This window comes from Cyprinodon variegatus, unplaced genomic scaffold, assembly GCF_000732505.1.
Source record: "Cyprinodon variegatus isolate N-32 unplaced genomic scaffold, C_variegatus-1.0 Scaffold308, whole genome shotgun sequence".
Taxonomy (NCBI): domain Eukaryota; kingdom Metazoa; phylum Chordata; class Actinopteri; order Cyprinodontiformes; family Cyprinodontidae; genus Cyprinodon; species Cyprinodon variegatus.
The window spans coordinates 833,561-858,674 of NW_015150761.1; the positions used below are offsets into that span (position 1 = coordinate 833,561).

At 39.5% G+C, this 25,114-nt stretch overlaps 1 protein-coding gene across 2 annotated transcripts; it reads right to left on the reverse strand.

The window, feature by feature from the left end:
• Positions 1 to 354: 354 nt before the first annotated feature.
• On the reverse strand, positions 355 to 17,820 carry LOC107090685 (fibroblast growth factor receptor 4-like). 2 transcript variants are annotated; one of them, XM_015384227.1, is made up of 21 exons: positions 17,456 to 17,820; positions 13,585 to 13,804; positions 10,274 to 10,461; positions 10,035 to 10,185; positions 9,895 to 9,945; positions 8,944 to 9,213; positions 8,755 to 8,844; positions 8,418 to 8,584; positions 8,204 to 8,327; positions 7,114 to 7,304; positions 6,890 to 7,028; positions 6,591 to 6,781; positions 6,256 to 6,401; positions 5,834 to 5,955; positions 5,627 to 5,737; positions 5,302 to 5,492; positions 3,707 to 3,829; positions 2,673 to 2,743; positions 2,438 to 2,575; positions 1,493 to 1,598; positions 997 to 1,179 (listed from the first exon to the last, which is right to left on the reverse strand). In XM_015384227.1, exons 2-21 carry the CDS (start codon positions 13,670 to 13,672, stop codon positions 1,003 to 1,005), a joined length of 2,835 nt encoding a protein of 944 aa, XP_015239713.1. In that variant the 5' UTR covers positions 13,673 to 13,804; positions 17,456 to 17,820; the 3' UTR covers positions 997 to 1,002. The 2 variants fall into 2 exon arrangements, with proteins under 2 accessions (XP_015239714.1, XP_015239713.1); XM_015384228.1 differs by lacking the exon at positions 17,456 to 17,820 and having other exon boundaries at positions 355 to 1,179; positions 13,585 to 13,672.
• Positions 17,821 to 25,114: the final 7,294 nt, after the last annotated feature.

The window sequence follows — 25,114 nt, forward strand, 5'->3', positions numbered from 1 at the left end:
TAAAGATCAAAGGTGTGTCATTTAACTACAGGTGATGCATTAGCTGATTATAAGGTTCTGCAAAAAGACCAAACCGCTTCTTTAGTTGTTTCCTTTATCTTTGCGATGGAGGTGAAATAAAATCAAAATGAAGGGTTTCATTCCAGCAAATTCTTCAAACATACCCAGCTATAACTGTTCTAAACTTTTTATTATTTCTCAGCCTCTAAATGAGTTTAAATAAGTTTATGCAGCTGATTTGGCACTTTGTGTTTGAGGAACATTTTTTATCATTTCACCTCAATATGTTCCGTTTTTCACGTCATTCAGAATAATTTATGCAAGGCAGTTGTTTTTCTGTCATAGATATGTACATAAAATATTTAACTTTTTTAATATATTCACAGGAAATCATCAGTTCAGGCACTTTGCTGCCACCGCAGCAACTTCTTAACGTGAGATCCTGAGATTTAAGACCTTTGTTTTTAAATAAGTAATACAAATGTAAAATATTATATAGAGTAATTTATATTGACAATCAATTTCTTAACTTTTTAACATAGCAAAATAATTATCTTTTCTTTAAAATGTCCTCACAACCAAGATTTGAAGCCCTGGTTTTTGGGTGGGTGGAGGGTGGATGCAGATCTTTGTCCGTCGCCTCTCCAAAGGCGAGACAGAAAAAGCACTTTAGTGAGTTTTGAGTTTCAGGGTCTCTTCTTTTGAGTTTAGTGCCATGTTTCTTTTTAACGTTAGCAGCTGTTTCCAAGCAGGTAGTCCAGAGTTTTGCTTGTTCTTCTGAACGCAGAAATGTTTTTCTTAAGACCTCCAGGCTGTGAAGAAGCTTGCCAGCCTCAGTGCTCCATGTGTATGAATATAAATGCCTACTTCTATCTAAGGGCTTTAATAACAAAGTCCAACAAGAATTAAACCTTTAACTCAAGAAATGCAGCTGTTGACCTTCAGTTTTGGTACCAGGCGGCAGCTCAAGGCAGTTTCCACTCTGGTGTGGTGTTCTGGAGTCTATCTGAGAGCTGTTTTTGGGTCTATCCTAGAGCGAACGTCCTGGTAGGCCAGCAGGCAAGGGTCAGTGGACAAGGCATCGTGCGTAAAAACTGAGTCGTTATCTGAGGAGCAGGAACTGGAAGTGTCCTCACAAGATGGGGAGTACTGCTCAAATGGGGTGGAAAGGTCCAAGTACTGAGAAGAAAAAGAAAAGGCTGGTGAGAAACTCTTCTCTGAGACAGCATTAGACTTCCTCCCAATACATACATGTGCCACAACTACCTGTTGTACCGTGACTGTTTTAAAGCGGTAAAGTATTACATAAAAACATAATTTAAACCATTTTGTTCAACATTTGTTAAGATTTGCCTAAAAATTTTGAGTCTAAGACCATAAAAAAAGATAAATCATTCAGCATTAAGATTATTTTCTTAGCTGAAGTTTAACAATTCTAGTGATTCATTTAGATTTGTAAACATTGAACGTCATGAGTGCTGAGAATGCTCACCTCGTCAGAGATGGACAACAAAGCTTTGTCCAGCTCCTCCACCAGCTGTTTGAACGTTGGTCTCTGGGTGGGAACAGCATGCCAACATTCACGCATCAGCATGTAGCTGCAGGGGAAAGAGCAAAATGTCATCATATTACAACATTCATTGCTATCAACATGGCGTAGAAAAGCAAACATGTCTATTTGAGCAGATCAATTAGGAAGGATTTAAAGGATTTAAACTTAAAATTTTAAGCATACATCCAAACATGTCACACAAGCAGAAGTCTATAAATAGGATTCATTAAGGCTGCAGCAGGTAGGTCTATGGAAAACTGAAAAGTGCCACAAAATCATTAAATCAGAAAGGTGCAACATTTATATTTGTAAATCTGAAAATTTCAATGAGATGCAAAGTCTTTTTTTTAAATTAAATTTGAAGTTGCTATAGAATACATATATTTTTACTTCATGACCATATGCCTAAGACAACATGAATTCATTTAATCTCTTTCTTTACAAATTTATTCTTGCTACAAAGAAATCAGTCATAATGACTTGGATTTGTAACTTGATGTGCTGCTGACTTATGAACTTGTGAACTTTGGCAAACAAAGCCAAAAAGGTTATTAAAAAATATATTTTTATTATTAGATACCAAAATAATAAATTGACTGAGCAATAAACTGCATTGGTATAACCCAACCATAGTCTGACCTGACCAATGCAAAAGCTGTTATTATAATTATTAATGACAAAATTGAAGCTTATTTATATGATAATATACTGAATATATATTATATATTGAAGTGTAAAATCGTGTTTTTCATATAACAGAACTGAATGAAAACATCCAAAGATTGACCTTTGAACCAGTCTGAAAGACATGATGCAGCATTGATGTTCTTCCTTTTTATCTCAGAAGAGAACTGAGCACCAGGAGCAGAGAACGTTCAAACTTACAGTTCATGTGTACAGTTTGAGGGCTTGTCCATGCGGTGTCCCTCCTTTAGCAGCTTGAAGAGCTCCTCAACAGGAATGCCTGGGTATGGCGAACCCCCCAATGTGAAAATCTCCCACATCAGAACACCAAATGACCACCTGAGAGCAGCCAAAAGGAAAAGATCAGGTCCAGGCATTTAGCTCTTGGAAGTCAAACAAAGACCAAATGCTCTTATAGATGAGAAGAGGAACTTACACATCACTCTGATGAGTGTAAACTCTGTCAAACAAAGCTTCCGGTGCCATCCATTTCACTGGCAGCCGTCCCTGCAGAGCCAGTAAAAACATGTTAGGTCTTACAGTCACTGAACATGGTTCTTATGAAGTCTTCAAATATCTGAAATCTGATTTTTTTGCACTTTCCAAGTCTAGATATTTTGAAAAATAAAGAGAGTAAAAAGGTTTTATATTTGTAGATTTGTTCCCTTTCCTATCACCTGTCCTACCCCACTTATGTCCTTTCTTTCTTCCTCTTGTTGTTTATCATCATCTTTCTTTCTTAATTTCTTGTTGATCATTGACCTTTTCTACTGTCTTCTTTCTTCCCAACTCCTCTCATATTGTCCTTGTGTCCCTCTTTCACAACTAAATCCATTCCTTCTTTCCTTCTTCCCAGGTCAGTTTTTTTTGTTCTTAGTTCCATACTTACTTACACTGAACTCTACCAACAGTCATGATGAAGTTTAATGATTTTATTAGGAAAAGAGCTACAGAAGACTACAAACTGAAAAAACTGTGTCAGGGAGTTTGGTTATTTTACTTACTTATTAAGTACTTTACTTACTTATTAAGTACTTAACGTCTGCATGCACTGCAGACGTAAGTTCCAAACCCGTTACATAAAATTACATGCAAGTTAGATTAAAATCAATCACAGAAAACAACTCACTCATAATTTGTTTTGACTAATTTGTTTTGAGGAGTAATAAAGTTGCTGATACAGTTACACCTCTAAGTGAAATCCTGGAATATTGTCCTCCACAAATCCTCAACTTACTGGTCAATTGCTATGAAACCAAAACAAAATAAGAAGGAGACCATGCAGCTTTCTACACCTTTCCCTTAATCTGATTAATTTGAACAAGAATACCCTGGATGGTAATTAAGAAACCATGCAATTCTACCATAAAATGCTTGACATAAATGTGTTTCAGCAGTGGACAATTTAATAAAAAGCATTTTTCGAACCAGCAAACTCCTGAAAAAGCAGTGGCAGAAACCGTGACTCACATTGGTGGTTTTCTTGTAGTAGTCGATCTGGTGGACGCCTCTGGCTAAGCCAAAGTCAGCAATCTTCATCACATTGTCCTCTGTTACCAGAACGTTCCTGGCTGCCAAGTCTCTGTGGATGCACTGCAGAAATAAAGACAATACGAAAACATGATTGCATGGCCAATGCTGTATCCACTACTCCTGGTAAACCCTAATATCTTGATTAATTAGCTGCTCCTAATTCTGTTTTGTTTTTGGCAGAAATCAGTCTCGATCTGCAGCAGAAACCAAATAAGGGAGTAAAAAAATATGTACCTTCTTGTTTTAACAGTCAGAAAAGCTCTACTACTTTAAGACGCCTCGGTTATTCTTTCAAGACAGCCGACAGAAAATAATTACAGATTTTCTATCCAAATGAAAGGACTGCAGTCTAAAATCAACTCACAGTGCCTCATTGTAGTGAATTCCACAAAAATAAAAATGTCTTTTTATAGAAATAGAGTTTAAACACAACCATTCAGGAAGAAGGGAAAAAAGAAAGCAGTGTTTGCCCACATCGAATGTATGTCATTAAGTTTATTTTGGTTTTCATTCGAAATAGTCGAGGGATTTGTGGAGACCTGCAGAATGAACCACTATGGGTTTGTGGGTCTCCCCATAATGGCGGGTTAGTTTCAGGCTCTGGCATTCTTAGGATGCAGCAGAGCCAGAAACCTGATGCCAGACAACGGCTATGCTCCGCTCGCCTGTTTGCTAACAGATTTATGGCTGTTAGCAAACAGGACAAAGCCCTGCAAGCAAAAGGGACAGGCAGATGGATAGGAAAGAGTAAACAGGACTGAAGCTGCGGCAGCTCGCTGCTCAGGAATGCCGCTCTGAGACACCGGCAAGCAGACACAAAGAGACGTGTTGATAAGAAACACTCACAGACGGAGTGCATGCTGGGAAAATGAAAGGAACTGAAAAATGGGGTGAGGGGGCAAAGAGTAGAAAGAGAAAGGGAGGAGAACAGCTGGTCCTGCCATCGGGATTCAGGAAGAAACAAATCAGTTTGAGGAGCCAAAATGCAGTTTAATGAGTAAACATCAAACCCTCGTCATTAAGCCATTAAAACCTATTCAGAACCTACAGTATAATTGTCTCGATTTGGCACAAAGGAGGAGGATTTTCTAACTTTCTATGCTAACCACAGGTAGTATCAAAGCTTATAATATAGTTTTCTCCATTTTATGAGCTAAAAACTGAAAGAAAAGTCTCATTAAAACCGGATAATGCCCTGAAAGTAATCAGAGAAAGAAACAAACAGTTTATTTCTGTAGGTTTTGTTATGTTTTAAGTGCTCCATCAACCATGTTGAAATTGAACTTGGGGCTCTGGGAAGACCTACAACTCTAAGAGCTGAAATGTTCTCTAGCCAATAAATTACAACTGGAACACATTAGAAAATGTCTGATGGCTAAAAATTTTTTTTAACATAACTTACCTCTTCTAGCTGGGTAGAAACTAGCATACCTAATTATCAGATTTTGCTCTTTAGATTGACGTCTATAAAATGCTCATTGAGAGATTTACAGCTGTTCAGATGTCATTTCCTCCCTTTCATGTGAACCCACCCTTTTCGAGGCCAGGTACTCCATCCCTCTGGCCACCTGGTAAGCACAGGAAAGCAGGTCTTTGAAGGTGAGCTGCTCCTCAGGCACTTTAGTCACATCAAAGGTGTAATCCATGCCTGGAGGTCGCCTGGCCCGCAGGTACTCCCTCAAACTGCCTTTGGAGGCATACTCCACCACCACATACAAGGGGCCTGTGGGGGTAGGGGGATATAACACAAGATGAAGAACTGTCTGTGTTCTGACTGTAACCTCAGGGTTTGAGATCACTCAGGTTGGGAGACAATAAATTAGGTTTTAAGAGACAGGAAGAGTACTTGAAGCTCACCATCCTGTGTGCAGACCCCCAGTAGGTTGATGATGTTCTTGTGTTTGTCCATCACTTTCATCAGCTCCATCTCTGAAATAAGGTCTGCAAGGTCTTTGTCTGTGGCATCATCTGAAGGAAAAAAGCAGGTTGTGACTTTTAGAAAAAAGGGCAACAGATGAAAACTTCTCATTTATGTTCTTTAGTGAGTCTTTTTGTTTTTAGTACCTTTGAGCATCTTGACCGCTACAGTGGTGGCCTGATCCTGGCAGTCCTTGTTGATGCCAAAGGCTTCAGCCCTGACCACCTGACCAAAGCAGCCCTCTCCTAGAGGTTTTCCTAGTGTCAAGCTAGAGAGAGAAAATAAGCATGTCCAAATAAGAATTGTACAAATCCATAATTTGAAACTTTGGTTTCTTAAACTACAGGTTGGAGAGAGCCAGAAATGGGCTATTTTATTTTTAGGTCCCCACAGGATTTGAGAGCTGAACCTTTTACTGAGTCTTGATCCCGGCAGCCAAATGAAACATATTTATCCTCACTGCCATTTAGGTTTTTAAAACACAGCCTTTAAAAGCACCTCACTGTTGCGAGAGTTTCAAGGATTTTGAATAATGAAAGATTTGCATTTATGCAACATCAATGCTTACTTTTCCCTGGGAAACTCCCAGTCTGGATCGTAGGGCAGCTCAAACTCCATCACTCCAGCCAGCATGGGGGAACAGCCGGACGAGAGGCGAGCCACCCTCATCAGAGATGCACTGGACTTTCCAGAAGAGTTTGATTCCACTGAATACTTTAAGAAAAGAAATTCAATATTAATAACCTCCCTTTAAATCACACATACATGCAGGTTGCACCATGTTTTTTTTTTTTTTTTAGAAGTAGCAGAAATATATATAATGAATATGTATTAAGTTTTAGAACCATTAGAAGACAAGATGAGTCTAATTGAGTGCCTTTCCATTGTTTATAAATGTTGTACCTGTCTGCGAAGAGGAAACTTTGAGAGCTTCTGTACAGGAAGGGCATCAAAAGGCTCTCTTCTTGGGTGCACCTGCATCCGACACAGCACCACAATGATGATGGCCATGATCAGAGCCACGAATCCACAGGCATAGATGATGATGTCAGTGTACTTGGTCTCCATAGCTTCCATTGACTCAGCTTCTTCTTCTGTAGAAGCAATGATATAGATGGATTTAATCCACAAGATATAACAAATCATAATTGCTTTGTTTCTGTTGCAAATAAATTTGAAACATAATTTCTTTCCTTTCATACCTGAAATCACAGTGAGCCAGGCAGACTGGTGGGCAAAGCCGATGGAATTACCGGCTAAGCAAGTGTATTCTCCTGCATCCTCCATGGTAACTTTGAAAAGGTAAAGCACCTCCACCTCTGACATGTTCAGACTTCCAGTCTGCAAGACAAAAAAATGCAACATTATAGATGTATATATTTGAGAGAGAGATTTCTTTTCTATCTGTTCCCCGATTGATACCAACCTTAAGGACCTGAACGTAGGGAGTCCCATCAGGACCATAGCGACTGCCATTTCTTTCAATGTGCTTTAGCCACTGAATATGAGGCTGAGCATCGCTGTAAACCTTGCAGTGGAACTGAACATCGCTGCCTACCACTGCTGTGGTGTTGGCCGGTAAACCAGCTTGCAGGATAGGCCTGTGGGGGGAGCGCTCTGTAAGAGGATAAAACAAGACAAAGGGCACAGTAAGGGAATCAGAACATCAACCATGAATTTGTAAATAGCTCTATTGACTAGACACTAAGAAAAGTGCTAAAAATAATAGTTTAGCTTTGAAAAGTCTAAAACAAAGACTTTTAGTGAAAAAAGTATGAAGAGAAGTGACATTGAGAAAAGATGAAATAACATCACACAGCAAGGGAAACTTTGGTATTTTGTAAACAAATGTCTAAAAATAGCCAGAAACGTTCAAATTCTTCTCTGAATGTGTTTTTGTGTTGGCAATAGAATGAGAAATGTCAGTTTGGGATCAAAACTGGGCCATTAGCATGCCGCTCTGGCAATGGTCCCTTTGATCTGCGGTCACTTTCTGATCTCATTAGTTGTCTCATTAGTCTCCACCTCTTGTCCCCATCAGCAGGGTTAGAAATTGACCCCATGCAAAACAAATGAACAAATAACCTGCAGCACTCTCCTCAGCATTTTGTCACAAACCAGGGAGAAAACTGTACTGGATGCTCATCACAAATGGAAGGGACCAGATTTCTGTTCACCTGATCCTGGTGGGTAAAGCTAGACACTCTCTTTTAGTGTCTTCACGTTTCTTTCAGTTATTTGTTTTAAATAAATTTTGCTTATTTATTTTACTTGTTTTATTCTTTTAAACTGTTTTTTTGTCTTTATACCATTTAATTTTATTGTTATGTGCAGCACTTTGTGGCAGCTGTAGTTGTTTTAAAGGGTCATACAAATAAAGTTGAGATGAGTTCAACCATTGAAATAATACACTTTTGCAAGTGCTTAATAATGCTTTGGCTACTATCAGCCAGATAACATATTGTCCATTGCCTTTGTTTTTCCACAAATCTGATGAAGAATCATCCATGTCTTACCCAGAACATCGAGAACATAGCTGTGAGTAATGGATCCATATTTGTTCTCCACCACGCACGTGTAGTTCCCTCTGTCTGAGGGTACAACGCTCTCCATCACCAGGCTCCAGTGCTGATGTCTTAGCTAGCCAAAAAGAAAATATATATGTATAAACTTATAAATCTCCTTAACTAGAAACACTTAAGAAGATCAAATTCTTCCACAAACACTCACCTTAATTCCCCCGATGCGGTGCTCTCCTCTGAACTCACGTCCGTTTTTGAGCCAGCGAATTGTTGGTATTGGACTGCCCATTGCAGGGCAACGAAACTTCACAGTGTTTCCTGCAGGAACAGCATAAAGCTTCTTTTCCATACGCTGGGTGTGGGTCCAATAGGGACCTGTTGAGACAAAAACCAGCAAATAAAGCCTTTGTAAAAAAAACACAATGTTATATAAGGGCTGGAAGATGTTAACAAGACCAATATAAGTCTTTAGCCTGAGGAAACAACCAAATCATTAAGGCTTGAGCCAACCCTCAACAAATTTTAGATTTCCAAAAACTACACACCTCTGGAGAGGTAAACTTGGTCATTCTCAATTTCAGCAGAGGAGTCCTCCAAGCCACTGTCCTCATCATCGTCCCCTGAGCCTAGCATATCTTGAAACAAGAGAGAAAGTCAATACAAAGATCCAAATACCACTGATAAGGAACAATCACATTTTCTGTCTAAAAAGGCCAATGGTTGGTTCCTGTTACCTGCCACAGTGATGGTGAAGTTCCTCACGGGGTTTTTGCTTCCCCGGAGAACACACACATACAGTCCTGAATCCTCGTATGTCACATCTGTGATCTCCATGATTGCACCACGCATCTGGATGCGGGGTGTAGGTAGAAGCCGGACTCCTTCCTTGTACCAATTCACAGCCATGCCCGGTCGGATGTTCGTGTCACAGCGCAGCTTCAGGATGTTTCCTGGCTCCAGAAGAAGATGCTCTGTTGTGTCGTCGCTATGGTCTTGAGAAACCTCTGTTGAATTTGGAGATGGTGACAGTCCAGTTATGCAAATTTTCTCTGATATTTTAAACCCACTTCCACTACCAAACCCTAACCTTAACTGGTCTCTTGGATCAACCATTATGTCACCCTGGCCATATGTCTCTCAGCTCCTCAAAATCTATGATCTGAGTACAACAGACCTACCATAAAACCAAATTCATAATGACCCGACCTTCCACTAACCAACCCCTCCTCTCCAGTGGATAACTGGGAGACAGAAAGTAAAATGATAGCAAATATCCATCACTTATAACCCAGAAAAAAAGGTAAAGAAAACTAACAAGCAAGAGGACAGGAGGAAGTTAATGAACATGCTGCCATCGGACAATGGATGGAGAGGGATGGTGAAGTGTTAGTGTTTAGTTAAGGTCTAGGTAAAACAGAAAACAGACATATTTAGGGGATAGCGTTAATTGGCCCTAATTTCCATTTATCCATTGTCTATACTGCCTGATTCTATAGGGCTGAATGTTTGCCTCAGTGTGGGAGAGGCAAGGAATAGATCCCCAATCAGCCACAGGGCCACAAGGAGACACAGGAAAAAGCATAGACACTCACACCCAAGGCAATCTACTGAGACCCGCTAGCCTAAAATACAGCAACGCAGAAACCTGGTTTCAACCATGGAGCAGTAAAACTTGTTAAAGTTACCTGTTTGGATGTCAGCAGCAGTCATTTCTACATTTCTAGAATTGATGATACCTATGAACAAGATATGTCGTGGTTTTAAACACTGAAATGTCATATAAACAACAGTAGATGAAAACAGATAAGCGATAAGACTTTCTCACCAGGCAGGACTTCCAGCCATGCGGATTGCATTGCCTGAACTGTCTGTCCTCCATGGACACTCTCAGCCATGCAGATGTACTCGCCTGCATCTCCCATGGTGATATTGGACAGATGGAGAGTGTTGACCTTGGGGCCATTACTTTTCAGGGACTGCATAAAGAAGATCATGTTTCATCATTACTCAACATAATAAATAAAATTGCAGAGCTTTTTCTAGATGCTACGGATGTCTTCTTACTGTCAGGGGCTTGATGCGAGATGGTCCTCCTTGGGTTTGTCCTGAGCTGCTTGAATCTGTCTTTAGCCATTGCACCTTAGTAGATAGTGGCCTGTGGACTTTGCACAAGAGTTTTGCTTGACCTCCAACTACCGCTGTGGTGTTTTCTGGATACCCTGGTACAATCAGAGGCCTGGACTGACGAAGATCTGGAGAACATAAAGAGGTGGAAATGGAGAGGAGTAAAATGAGTACTTGATTATTATGTTTAATCTAATTTATGGAATTTGTTTGGCTTAATTTATGAAGAATACAGTCTAAATAAATTGTTTTAAGGTGGTTTGATTTCAGATCACTTAAAATAAGAGAAAATATAAAAAAACATGCCCTTTACCTCAGTATAAACCAAAAAGAGGACACCATGTTCCTAAATAACCACGGACATTTAATGCTGCCAGAAACCAGTGACAGAGTATCCTGATAGCACAGCTACTATGGTGTCACTATCAGCTTGAGGGGGCCACTTTTCCTAAAGCATATCTGCTCCCTGGACAGAGCCTCCTGCCACTGCTCCGTCGCTCAGGATGAGCAATTTTCCAGGGTAATTTTCTGTCTGATTGCTTCCTGCGAGCACTAAGTGAAAGGGCAATCTGTTCCCTTGTGGCAGTGAAGTGCTGCCTTTCTGTCTAATCACCCAGAGTGCATGCAGGTAATGCTTTCAGGAACAAATAACACACTTACAGCCTTGTTAGTAGGAAATCAGACACAGAGATTTGGTCAAATGAAAGAAAGCACATTTAAAGAAACGTGACAAAAATCTGTTTTATATGCGTTTTAAATGCAAGTTTAAATAACCAATATCAACAGAAGAGCTGCATTTTTTTTTTATCATTATTTAGAATAGCCAGTTCAGGCTGCTGCTGTGAATCAGAGGTAGAAAGCATTAGGGCTCCTACCCATTCTTGAAAAGTCTGTTGTTGTTTTTTTTCATTTTGATTGCGGTTTCTGTCTGCGATACAATAGGCGAATAGTGAACTACTCTAGATCCAAAGTTAGTATTGTCCTCATTCTGCTGAATGCCTCTTGATTGTCCAGAATCTGATTAAATCTGTCAGAAAAATGTAGAAATACCATTCTGAAAAGGTAGCCAAAGGTGGGGAATTTGCAAGCACCCCAAACTACACAGTCTGCAGCCTTGCTAATGAACTTGCTAAGACAGTAACAGTGCCCTGGAGTTGAACTTACAAAGGAGTGTGAATTGTCACCCAAAGATGAGGGGGCAAACAACAAGAGACACAACACAAACAAGCCGCCCAATCAGTCGGTCAGCCAGCCAACCAGGCTGGCAGCAAGAGACTCAGAAAGCTGGGACAATGAAAAGAGCTTGATGAGCCGACACAAAAAATGCACCAAACAACAATCAGCTATTTCTATCTGCTCCCCTTGATACCAGAGGAATGAAACAAAACTTAAAATGACTCCATCCTTTTTCTGATTGCTTTAAAAAAGCTAGAAATTGTTTGAATATCATTCTCTAAATACGTTTAGTTCTTATCTGTACATGGCCTACTTCAGTAATGCAGCTGTGAGATCCGACAATTCAATAGGTATATTTGGTCAAGAAATTGCTATAAGAAAAAAAAAAATCAACTGAACCAACTTGCCATTACCGACAGTCAGAGCAATAACCATAAAGTTAAACATTTGGATTAGTTATAAATACAGATTTATGACTGTATGAGCTTTTGTTAAAATATATAAAGCCCCTAATAGAGAGCTGCAGGAGAAAGGTGAAACTTAGGATCACCATTTTGTCATAACAACCCATAGATGTACAGCTGATTTTAACAACAATTGCTCTACAAAGGTTAAAAACAGACACCAAAGAACTAGAAACACACAAATTAAATGACAATCTAAAGAGAGGCTATAGTTCTCAGTCTGTGGATCTTAACAGAAACATTTCACAGGCTGGTAAAGACCAAACATAAGAATGACAAAACTCAGGTAAAGTGAGGATATTTTGCATGCTTTGTAATATTGCTGACAGCCAACAAAAAGTATAGCCAATACACCAAAATGGATCATCTTGGTTCTGGTGGCCAAAATATGTTTTTTGTATTTCTTAATCTATAAACAAAAAAGAAATTAAATAAAAAGAGATAAATGTTTGTAGGCCTTCCTTCCCCGATGTCTAAAATCATTTCTGTATAGTGTGCATCACAGCAGCACTAACCTTTTTAAGAATCCTCAAAGAGCACCTCAGACAAGAGATAAATCCAAGAACAGTTAATGTTCATGTCAGACAATGTAAGACATTTCTGTCAACAGGCTGTTTGAAGCATTTGAAGGAACTCCCTCATGCACACCGTTACCTGAACAACAAGCCATGGCTGGCCCCTGTGGCCTCTGGGGGCCCCATTCTTTTTTTTGTCTTTCATCTGTTTCCACATTTCCATGGAAATGAATCATCCTAGTGTTTAAATCAGACTTAAAAACTTTGCACCACTAATGATAAACAGCCCTCATCGCTTTAGCTTTAACTCTAAAACTTGCTGATTGGCAGAGAACAATTAGACTGATTAGCTTTTTGCTGAACAGGAACAGTGCACTGGGACTGTAAACCAACAGCGCTGGCCTAAAGCCTGAACGTCTGCCTGTAAAGCATCAGTGAAAAAAAGCCCCTCCCCTCCCTATCCTCTGCAGCTGGCACGCAGCCAGGCAAATTTACACTTCCGAGCCCCAGGGCCCCGGATGGATCAGGTAGCACACTTTACAGCAGCAAAAACACTCTGACTCTCAAACGCATTCGACTCTTTCGCTCCATCCGAACCCCGACCACTGCCCCTCGCCTAATCTGTGCTGTCATCCTGACTTCCTCTGGACTCGTGCCACTAGAAACTACATCCTTCCTAGGAGAGAGGATGTTAGGGATGTACTCTGATAATGCAAGAGGTAATATGTAAGTTATATGCAAACAAAAGCCCCTAGAGAGATAAACTGTCTCAATGACTGTGGGATAGATGCTTCAAGTTCTGGAAATTTAATTCATTTAGGTTGGATTTTTTTATGCAGGATATGCAGAAGGTTGTGTTTAATTTTAACTTGGACTGAAAAGGGTGCATGACTTTTGAAGAATTTCTCAAAATGTTGCTTTGTTTTATTCTCTGCTGTTTCATCTGAAACCCTTGAATAAAATCTTGTGCAGTTAGTTAGTAAATAAAGTATCCAACTTATTCTCTAGGTGCTTTGTCAAGGTTTCAGAGGTTTTGCTTATAAAAAAATAAAGATGGAGGAACACATCAGCCAGCCTTAAGATAAAGTTGTCTTACCTTTGGTTCTCATCCCAGGAACACTTCTGACAGCAACTCTGTCCACCAGGCAGATCAAGAGAACACAGAATATGGAGTCCCACACCATCTTCTAGATGCAATGCGTTAATGTTTATGGTTTAGATGCAAAAACAAAAGGAAGCCTGGAAATGGCCTCACGCTCTGGTCTCCTGCATCAGGAACTTCAGGAGGCCACAAAAAAAGTCTTTAAATCTGGATCCTGCAAGGGTAAACAAACCAGAAGACAGATAGTAAGATCTCTGAGGGTCAAAACCCTGACTGTTTGAGGAGACCTGTCTACAGAGCAGCTAAAGACACAAACCTTCTTGTTCGGTTTGAGGCTAGATGTCAAAAACACAAACAATTGTCCAGACGAATAGCTGTAGAGAGTGGCTGTTTTGACTGTAAGCAGCTGTATTCTTAACCAGATGTCCTGCTAACTGTCCTACTTGTCTGTCCCACATTATCCAGGCGCTCCTGCATCATGAATAAGGAGCAGGGCTGTTACTGCCTGTTGTTTATCAATGGATGGCGCTAGGCTAGCCTGGGGATAATGGGTCCATACTGGGAAAACACTTGAAACCTGCCAGGGAGCGGCATTATGCCTGAGAAAATGTCTCCAAACTCACTGTGGGTAATTTCCTCAAAACACCAATACAATATTCAAATCAGAAAGAGATGATTTAACATTTACTTGTCATCATGGAAATGTGATGCTTTCTTTAAAATCATGTGCTAACCTGGTCCTAACAGATATATTTAGAGTCCAGATCAGATTATAAAGAATGTAATCAAGTTAACGTTTCTAACTTGTTGGTTTGGTGTTCATAGTGCTATGATGATATGGCTAGGAGCTCAGGGTGGCATCCTGTGATGGCGCAATAGCAGCCTACCAGTTTTCCATTGAATGTTATTATGCACACTTGATGAGGATTCGATGCTTTGATGCAAGAAAAATAGTATGTTAGGCAATCAGGCTTAGGGTGGGTTAGGATTAGCTTATTCAACTGTATTACACTCAGTTATAATAACTGGACAATATAATGTACTTTGGGTCCACTAGACTAAAACTGAGCTGCTCAGCAGAAAGCACCATAGATAAGTTTGATATGACACAAAAATGTAATGCGTGGGGAAAATATATCCTGGTTAATCATGGCAGATTTTCTTCCAAGGAGAAGGGCATCAGTGAATTGTTTTGTTATTTCTTATTATTTTTGTTCATTTGTACTGGAGGTGCTAAAAAATGCCGTTTGGGGAGGGTTTGAATTCAAATGGAAGCCCAAAAATTGGTCTTATAGACTCCAGGCAGACTATAAACAGTGTCTGGTTGTAAGAGAGCTAAAGGAATAATGCAGGGATTTTTCTTTCTTTTTTTTTTCTGTGGCACGCTGCGCCAGCTGAGCTCAGGCGCCAGACCCAAGCGGCGCATACACACATTCCGTTAAGAGAACAAGCTTTACTGAATGAAACGTATTCTTTTTCAATTAGTGACTGGAAAACTCCCCCCCCTCATCTCTCTCTCCTGTTGCTGTTAATTCCTCTCGATGGCGGCTGAACTTCAGCTCGAGCCAAAAACACTTCCACTGTATTCTGCTTTTATTTATTCAGAGAGAAAAACGGAGGGAAGGGGGCTTCAATGGCCTGTTTTTATAGTTAATGCTTAATAAACCTGTTCGGTTGGTCAAAAACATTCAGGAATGAAGGAACACCACTTCTATTTATATACCGTACCAGAACTGAGTGGGTTTGTATGCAAGGATGCTGGTTATGTTGTCCTATGGCTATTTCATACCTAGGGCAGTTGTACCAACCATTCCTCAATTCTCACACTATAAAAACAAATTTAGAGTTTTAAAAATCACCCATCAAAAGTATTTAAACCTAAATAAAGCTTTTTACCTTGTATACATAGAAATTTATACTGGTACTCTCTAAGTATCAGACACACAAACAAATCACATCAAAGCATCCAAATTAGAACTTCATGTAGGATGCTTGTTGACACAACTAGATTGTGCTTGTGACGATTCTCAGTCATCCAGGTCATACCAGTTATTCCAAAAAAGTAAAAAAAAAAAAAAAAAAAAACAAAAAAAAACACTGGACTTTGTTTTCCAAGTTTGGAGATGTTTCGCTTCCCATCCAGACATTTTGAATTGAGAAAGCTCTCTGGATGGGAAGCGAAACATCTTCAAACTTGGAAAACAAAGTCCAGTGGTTTGTTTTTAATTGTTTTGTAAAAACAACTGCACACCCTGCTGCATTGATTGTAAAACAGTAAGGGAGACATTTATATCTCCTGTTGTCTTCAATGAATATTAACTTCCCAACAGTTAAGTTTCGGAAAATTTGTAAATGGGAAAGTTTCAGAGCAAGCACTAGTACTAAAATTAAACTTGCCAGCAAGTTTCTTTCTTAACCCTAACTCTAATATTGGTATGAAATTACCAATCTTGGTTGTAAAGGAAAATGTTATTGGTGCCATCTCTCACAATAGATTTTCATAGTTTGAATTCCTCCTTAATTAGATTATCTCAAGCACTCATACTTAATGCAAATTGTTTTTATAGTTGTTGCTTGATTGTGCATTCTAGTTGTGGTTGTGAAGAAAAAAAAAAACACAAAATCAGTCTTTGCTAAGGAATGGAATCCATGATATTGCATGGCTGATTCTAGTTGTCATTATCAGTGGTTGCACATGACATTGATAAAAAATGTAATCTTATTAGAATATAATTAAAAGCTTTATTACTATTTCAGTAATATTTTGTGTCTCATTTGCAAAGTAAACCCTCGATTCTTGGGTAATATCTCGTATGAAAGGACAAAACAAATAGAAAAAATTATCCTAACCTATAGTGTTAGCCCAATCAAATCAAACATGATTTTTATCATTATACCTGCTAAGGTATAATGATAAAAATCTGTTCTAATAAATGTTACACCAATATTACAGACTAAATTCTACCAGAAAGTTTTTTTTAGTGTACCTACTTTGCAAAACACACTGTGACAGCTGAGGCTGTTTATCATGAGATTTTTGAGTTATTTTCTTTAATCTCCACTAGTCTGCAGTTAGATGCTGTTTTTAACGCCAATAAATGATAGGCTTCATAATTCTGAGTCGACTGAGCCAAATAGGGACCAAAATGAAATATGGGTTATGGAAAACAGCTTGCTGCAAAAATCTAATTAGCCGTGATATTCGAGTATTTTGTGGAAACTTAGCCCCAAAGTTCTGCAAAATGTATGAAGAATAAAATAATTTATAATGCGTGAATCCTGTGATCGCGGATAGTAATGGAAAATGACAGAGGCAACTTTAAATCTCAGTGCGAACTGACCTGGAGCAGGTTTGGTGTTTGACGCCTGCGCGCCTCCACCAATCAAAAGCTTCAATTAAACCGATCGGATTGTTGGAAACATCCGGAGATCAATTTAAAACTGAATGCAGGTTCTAAAAATCAATAACTTTCGTTTTTTGTCTTATTTAAACAATCTGTTAAGTCATATTAGCGCATGAATTGACAGAATGATTCCTATTTTGTTCGTTTTTGTTCCCTTTTTAGATTAAGGCTGTTGTGACAAAGTTCAAACTGCGCTCTATGTAACAAGACATGTTTATCTCGTCGAATAGTTGTGAAAGGTTTAGGATCAGCTGATTCCAATAGATTTGCAACATTTTATACAAAAATAAATTAGTAAGAAACAACTGTGCCTGTAGATTATTAGAAAGAAATAACCATACCATAATAGAAAATGTATTGTTCAGTCAATGTTTGTTTTTTCCTAAAGAAATTAATTATTTAAGAGTTAGTATAAATTAACAGACAGGTGAGTCTAGGTCCAGAATGCTCTTTTCACCCACCTCTTCTCCCGGTTTCCTACAAAGAGGACTGGCACCAGAGGGGGGAATAAATCACTTCGTGTCCCGTTCCGCTCCTGGGAAAATTGAAATGTTCATTGAAAATATGCACTATCCTTCCATAAAGGGAGTCCGTGAGTAGGTTGTGTGGCTCCAGATCAAATCAAAGTGGTTGAATCGAGGGGAAAAAGCTCCAGGACCATGAACAGCAGCTGCTCCGGAGCTGGTGACCGGGGGAAGGAGCTGTTATCCCCGGGGGCAAAGTCCGCGGCTTGTCGCGCAGCTTACAAATCCATAAAGAATTCAAAGAACGTTTGTTTAGCAAGAATACTTAAAAATATGAAAAAAAAAACTTTCTTAAAAAAAAAAAAAAAAAACTTTCTTAAAATATCATCCAAACTGGTTAAAATTGTAGAATAATTGGAGAGAAAACGTGTCCCTTTGGTTCCACTGTACCGTCCTAAATGCGCCTTTACGCAGCGCTTCTGGGAGCTCTCCGCTTCTGAATAAGGATCTCCTGGAACAACATAGATGCTCTGCGTCTGAGCCGCAAATCTGAAGCCTTTTCTAGACAGTCAGCTCTTTAAGGTGCAGAAAAAGAGGCGAACGGCTGCGTCCTCCGCGCACCAGACCTGCAACAACACTCCGCCGTTTTCCGGACTGCAATCACAACAATGGTCCGAGAGAGGCCGGGAGAGCAGCAGGAGGAGGGAGGGAGAGAGGGGGGGGAGACGGGAGGGGGAGAGGTATACCCCTGCTACCCCCCACCCCTTCTACCACAGCGCATAGAAAATGCTCCCATCCCTCCGCTGCAAGGAGATGGCACAGTCAGACCCTCTCCCCCTCTCCTTCTCCACAGCGCGATGAAGAAATCAGCAGTTATCCAAAGAGGTTTCAAATCTTACTTCATTACCCCCAAACAAAAAACAAATCAACACAAAAAGTCAAAATTAATATCATAAATCACTCAGTGGAAGGAGTTCATTATAAAGTAATATAATTTATAGCGCTTTAATTGCTCTTTAGAGCTCGCATTCAATTAACGGGAAAGCCTAATCCCCCCATGTAAATTGTCACTATGTTTTAATTGCATCAAGGAAAGAACAAAGCTGAGTAATCCTGTTACTGCGGTAAAGAATCAAGATAAATCCGATAAATCCCTTTTTTTAATCATCTTAACAAGCTGAGCCTTAATGCCTCCCCTCATTTCAAAGCTCTGGGTAAATTTCACTGAAAATAATTAGCATTTCAACATGGAAGATGAAAGTATTTTAACGCCCCACTTTGGCAGATTAAGCAAAGAAACATTGTGGATACAGACTCTCCGTCTTTTAGCTTTCCCTTCCTCTGACTGTTTTTTGGAGAATTGACAACCAGAAAGTAAATGAGTTAGATAGTTTTGGTTAAAAATAAATCTAAAAGGTAAGGGCTGTGCTTTCTATAAAAGTCATGCTGTGATTCATAGCTGCATGTCCTAATGGGGTAGATCTCTAGAGAAAAGCTTCCCCACATCATGACGCTCCCACCACCATGTTTAACTGTGGGGTGGTGTTTTTAGGGTTATGTTAGTAGTTTATATTCCCCAAAAAGTCTGCATTTAAGTTCACTTTTGCTCCTCTGGACCAGAGCCTCCTTTTATTTGTCATGTCATCACCATGGCTTTGGGCAACCTAAATACCAGACTTCTTAGGACTTTTATCAATAACTGCTTTCTTCCACCAATTCCTCCATGAAGTCCAGGTTTCTGAAGCACACATAAATCAGATGTCCTGTATACCGATTCTCCCTCCTTAGCTGGAGCTCTCTACTGCTACTCCAGTGTTACCAAGGGCCTGTGGGCTGCCACTTAGATTAATAATCTTGTTAGAAACATGGAGTAGATGGCAGGGACTGCAGTTTTCTATTTGCAGATGACAAGTTAACATACCTTCCAGAGTTCTTCAAAGCTTGATGTGTTGTTTTATAAGTTTAACTTATTAAATCTTCTTTCCTGACCTGCCTGCTGCCCCTTGATCTTCATGATGCCGTTTGTTCTCTGGTCTGTAAAGCCTTGACCAACAAGTTTGATTCTTACATTAGTGCTTTGTTATAATACAAGGTCTGCTTTTATAATGTTATGTGAGACAAATTAGCATCTTTTTCTTCCATTTTCCAATTTTATACAATATTCTTTGTTCACCTATCAATAAATAAAACCCAATGCATAGAAGTATGTGTGATGATATATATATATATATATATATATATATATATATATATATACACATTTAAAGGGGTCCAATTACAACTGCAGATTACTGCAAATTAGAAGAACGCCAGATGATGGTTAGTTATTTGCCTGACTTTTGCACAGATTAACATTGAGTGCAGTCAAAATCTGCCAAATGAATGAGAGAGTTTTGCTTCCATGGGATGGAGATATGAAGATGAAAGGCTGGAGCAGGTCCTGGTCAGGTCAAGCTGATTCACCCAAACAAGACACCATGTTGAATGAAAAAAGCTCTGAGAGTAAAGCTGAGCAAGTTAGAAACACAGAATAAGACAAAAAGGAAGAAGGAAGCCGCATGTTCTGTCTCGTGTAATGTGTATGAAATCTCTAACATGGTCCAGGTATGAGTTTCCACTAAAAATCATGCAGCAAAATAAACTCTAGCTTCGACCTTTGTCACCTCACCCCAGGCCAGACTGATCTTAACAGCAAAAGTCAAAGTACACAAATAACTGAGTCCAAGTGGAAGTCATAAAGCAGATAAGAGTTGTGCTAATGCCAGCTAGCGCTGCATGGTTCCCCTGCTGAGCCAGCCCTGGTTGGTTTGTTTCATGAGTCAGTGTGTGGATGCATGCATTTTATTTGTTTTAGAACATGTATCAGCTTACACAAGCTCACACGGGAAACTGTGTTCATAAAAGCTGGTTGGCAGAATATAAATCAAGAAGAGGAATCTAATGATGTCTTTTGTGAAGTTATTTTTGTGAGCGAGAGCAAGGCAGCTCCGATTCTACAGGATCGATTTAAAGACGTTTCCTCTCAACCTGGGTCAGTTACGCAAACTTGAGTGTTCGGTGATTAGATACATGTGTTTTGGGAGGGCACTGCAGTGTTAATGTTATTGCACCTTGTTGTTATGCTAATGGCCCAGGTGGGACTGCAACCAACTCAATGGCCTCACATACAGACACATTCCTATAATTAGGGCCGTTGACACACCCCTGACACAGGAGCTTAAAGCAAATAGACCTGGTTTTAAGGAATTAAGATGATTTATTAGCAATTGAAGTAAATGTTTAAAAAAAGAAATTACATTATATTATTAAAAATGCTACCTTATTATATGTCAAGGAAATAAATTAGTATAAAAATAAATTAAAGCAGCAGAATTATAAAATGACAGTAGTGTTTTCGTTTTTTACTCAATTAGGTTTAAACTTGCAGTCTTGGTTCATATATATATAAAACAGTTTGCAGCTATTCTTCCACGCCAACTGTAACATCTCTCCGACCAAATCAGTGTAAACAAAGCTCCAATAACTATAGGAACCACCAAGTTACCTGAGGCATTTAGTCTAAAGCTAAAATTATTTTCTATATTAAGTCAGTGATGTTATTCCATTGCAACAGCAGCCTGCATTTTTGTCAGACAGAGGAGGAATATAGGACACAACATCATGATGGCTGTGGGTGAAGATGTATTTGACGCCTCTTCTACATACAGCAGTTGGTGAATGAATATAACAAATGAAGGAAAACATGAATCAGAAGCATTACATTACATTATTCCAGAATCCTCTTCAGTTGTTAGAGTAAAATATGCTCTGTTCTAACCTCTAAGCACGAAGTAACGTGGTTGATGATTGGTCAGTTGCTCATGAGCTTCCTGTATACATTCACAGGTGAATTACAACAACCTTCCTTTAAACAGATTGGTAGAGCAGGACAGAATATCATTTTATCACCGTAAAGCAGAAATCTCAAACTAGTGACCTTTAACCTTGTGCTTTTCAAAGCTGGCTCACTGTCCTGCATGTTTGTTCTGCAACCGGTTTGAAAAAACATTTTTAATAAAGTGACTGAAATTAGCTTTCTACGCAGGGTGGCTGGAGACTCTCTCAGAGATAGAATGAGGAGAGGCTCAGAAACCACATTGAAAGGAGTCACCTGAGGTGGCTAGGGCATCTTTTTCAGATGATCATCTCCCTAGGGAGGTGTTCCTCATCAAGTCTCACTGGGAGGATCAGAGTACGACTTTGTACACGCTGGCCTGGAAGCTCCCCGGCTTCCCCCAGGTCTGCTGGAGGAGGTGTCATGGGAGAGGGGAGTCTGGGAGTCTCTGTGGGACTGGTGCCTCTGCATCTCGGTCCCAGATAAGTGGAAGACAACCCAACGAGATGAGACCAGATTGTTGTCAAACTGGGTCCTCAGTACCCACTGTGCTGCAGGTGTTTCTCTGTCTTCACACTCCAGATTCAGCTGATTAACAGGCCTTTGATGACTGCTGAGGAGGGAATGCAAGCATTTCATACATTCAAGCAAAGACACATCTCAAAGGTGCAGGAAAGCCGGTCTCAGAAAAAAATTTGAAGACCGCTGTTTTAGTTTCCCAGGTCCATCCATCATCTATACTAATTCTAGCAGGTCGTGGGCGCCTTTTTGTAGTAATCACTGGAAAGGAGGTTGCCAGACTATCCAAGGCAACACAGAAACATTCAGGACAAACATGCATGGGCACACTACACCAGTGCTCTCCAACTCCTGGCCTTGAGATCTACTACCCTGCAACTTTTAGGCACATCCTTACTCCAGCCAACCAGAATCAAAAAAGTGGCTCATCACCAGGCACTTTACCAAATCTGTTGGCATGGTGATCAGATAATGAGACATTTGAGCTTTGTTGGAGTGGGGATGTACTTAAAAGTTGCAGAGTGATGGATCTCAAGGTTGCAGTTGGAGACCACTGTACTACACAGTAAATGCAATTTAGGGTAGCATGCAAAATCAGTGCAGAAAGAGCCCTGGCCAGGATTTGATCCCATGATCTTGCTGCTTGCTACAATGCAATGGTCCTACCATCTGTGCTATTTTTCAGCACACCTCAGTTGATTACTGACTGAAAGATTTTTGGTGAACTGCAGTCAGCTAAATCAGGTGTGTTAAGGTAAAAAACATAAAAAATGACTAGGTTTGGAATTCACTGCTTAACACTATTAATGTAGCTCTACATTAACATACCTAAATATAAGCTCTGCCTGGAAGTTTCTGGCTAAAAATTTTTTATTAGTAAAAACTTGCTTACAGTTAAATGTCTTTATTCATTTTTAAATAGTTTTGTTGTGAATTTACTCTTAACTTTAAACATTCTCTAGTACATCTTGATGAGCACAGCTACCGACCCGCATTTAAATCCTGGTCAGTGTTATTATTTTACACCTGTCTGGGGAATCTTTAACATCACATTTAGTAGTTGAGGATAATTCAAAATAAAACTTTGCCTGAAAAGTTAAGCTTAAATCCCCCCCACACCACCTCGTCCAGGATCAGAGTCTCCCTCTCACCTTTTTATCTGATGACATCAGTGATAGAGCCGATCCCTCCTGGTGCCCCCGGGTCCAGATATCACTGATAGCCCACTGCATACTGATGTTAATGGAGAATACCGGGGCTGGCTGGTGCCTGACAGCTGATAACAGATAGTGGAGGAATTGGGGGAGGGTTCTGGTTGGGGCGAATGCTAATCATCTTGGAGAAGTTAGGTTGGAGGGAAAGTGAGGTGGATTTAAGGTCAGGATGAATGGGTGAGGTGTGGCTGGTGGCTCATTAGGCCGGTTCACAGCAAGGACACCTCAGAGATACATCAGATCCCTTTTAGATTCAGATTTCTGACACCTTGAAAGAGGCTCATTTACAAAATTAGCAAGTTAAGCCTAAAAAGTTTTTTTTCAATTTTGTTTCTGCACCCACACTAAAGGCTGACCCATACTTACTTTATCCCAAAGGCCAACACATTGTCGAATGGTCATTTTTGATTGGTTTGACTAATAATAAACAGCTGCTCTGAAGTCTCTATATTTTTCTTATAAAGTTTCATATTTTTTATTTTATGAGGCCTGAATCTGTGGTTGTTTGCTCTTCTGAAGGCATTTGAGCCCTGGCTAATCTTTTTACGCCTATGCAGTGTGTAAAGAGATGTGTTTGTCTAGGGATTGATATATATTGGTGACTGGAGGATAACGTTTAAAAACAACCATAGTCATGTAAACAAATAGAGAATTGTTGTCCTTTGAGAACTTTTTTTGTCATCGAAAGCAAATTGTGAAAATAACTACACTTGGGCAGGAATTAAACCTACGTTTTAATAATTTAACAGTTCTGCATCAAAACTTTTTTTAATAGGTCTGATTGATAAATATAGGGCTATGCCATGCTGATTTACATAAACAAGGTCTTGAAGACATAATGCTGTGTATAATTAGTCAGTATGTGTAATATTTATCTACTGAGTCATTGTAGTAAATGAACTAGTTTATAGGTAAAATAAGAGTGGTATGATGGTACTGTTTTACCCATCTGTTTAATTTGCATGTAACTCCTCTTAAAAACTCGCTAAAGTACAAGAAAATAATAAATACAGTTACAACAAAATGTCTGAAAAAAACATTTAGACATATTCCTTAAATTCCACTTGATGTCTTACTTAAGGCTCCAGGTCAGATCAGTGTCTGCATCCCGACCTCAGGGCCATGCATCCACTCCCACACTGTCCGGGCGCTGCAGCTCCCATTGTTGCATGTTTACGTTAATGATTACCTGCAATGTTTGCAACACAATAGGACAACTGCAAGCTCAGGCTTTGTGATGCATGGGGAGATCTGCTGCCAAAACGTGGTGCTGAAAGAGAGCCAGAGGAGAGAGGGTAGGGAGGAGAGTCCCATAGCAGGAAAAACTCTGAACCTTTTCATCCTGATTGTTCACACAAAGGCTTTGCAGCCAAGCTTGGCTCAAGCAAGCAGATTATGCTGCTCAAAAAAAAAAATAAAAATAAAAAAAGGACATGTACATATTTTAAATGTCTATGTATGCATTTGTCAGGACCACAAAGAGTTATGAATAAGAATCAAGTTTATAACCAAGGTTTGCACTTATAGGAAATTTGAATTAGTGTAGATGGGGCAGACAAATATACAATATAAAAGTAGAATATACTATATACATTTATGAACTCTGGCTTGAAATGAATAAGCATAAGGAGCACTTTAGTTGTAAACCTTTATAGTCAATGCTTTAGATGGGTTTCGTAGGTAAAATAATAATCATACTTCTTTTCAGCACAAATTAAAACCTTTAGATATTTTTACCTTTGTTTAAATTAATTTAGTTTCAAATAACACTGAACAGTGAAATCCCATCAGTTATCGAGAAGTTCTGAGGGAGTAAATCTTTCACAGAATGGATTAAGAACAAAAAATGTTATACTCTGGAGTGGCCTAGTCAAAGCCCTAATCCAATGAGATGCCATATGTGACTCTTAAAAGCTTCTAATGCTAAGAAATCCTCCAGTGTGGATTAAAACAATCCTATGATGATGAATGCGTCAAAACGCCACCACAGTGTTCTAAAAAATACTCAGTTATCGCAAGGCTTGATTGCAGTTGGTGCAGCTAAAGTTG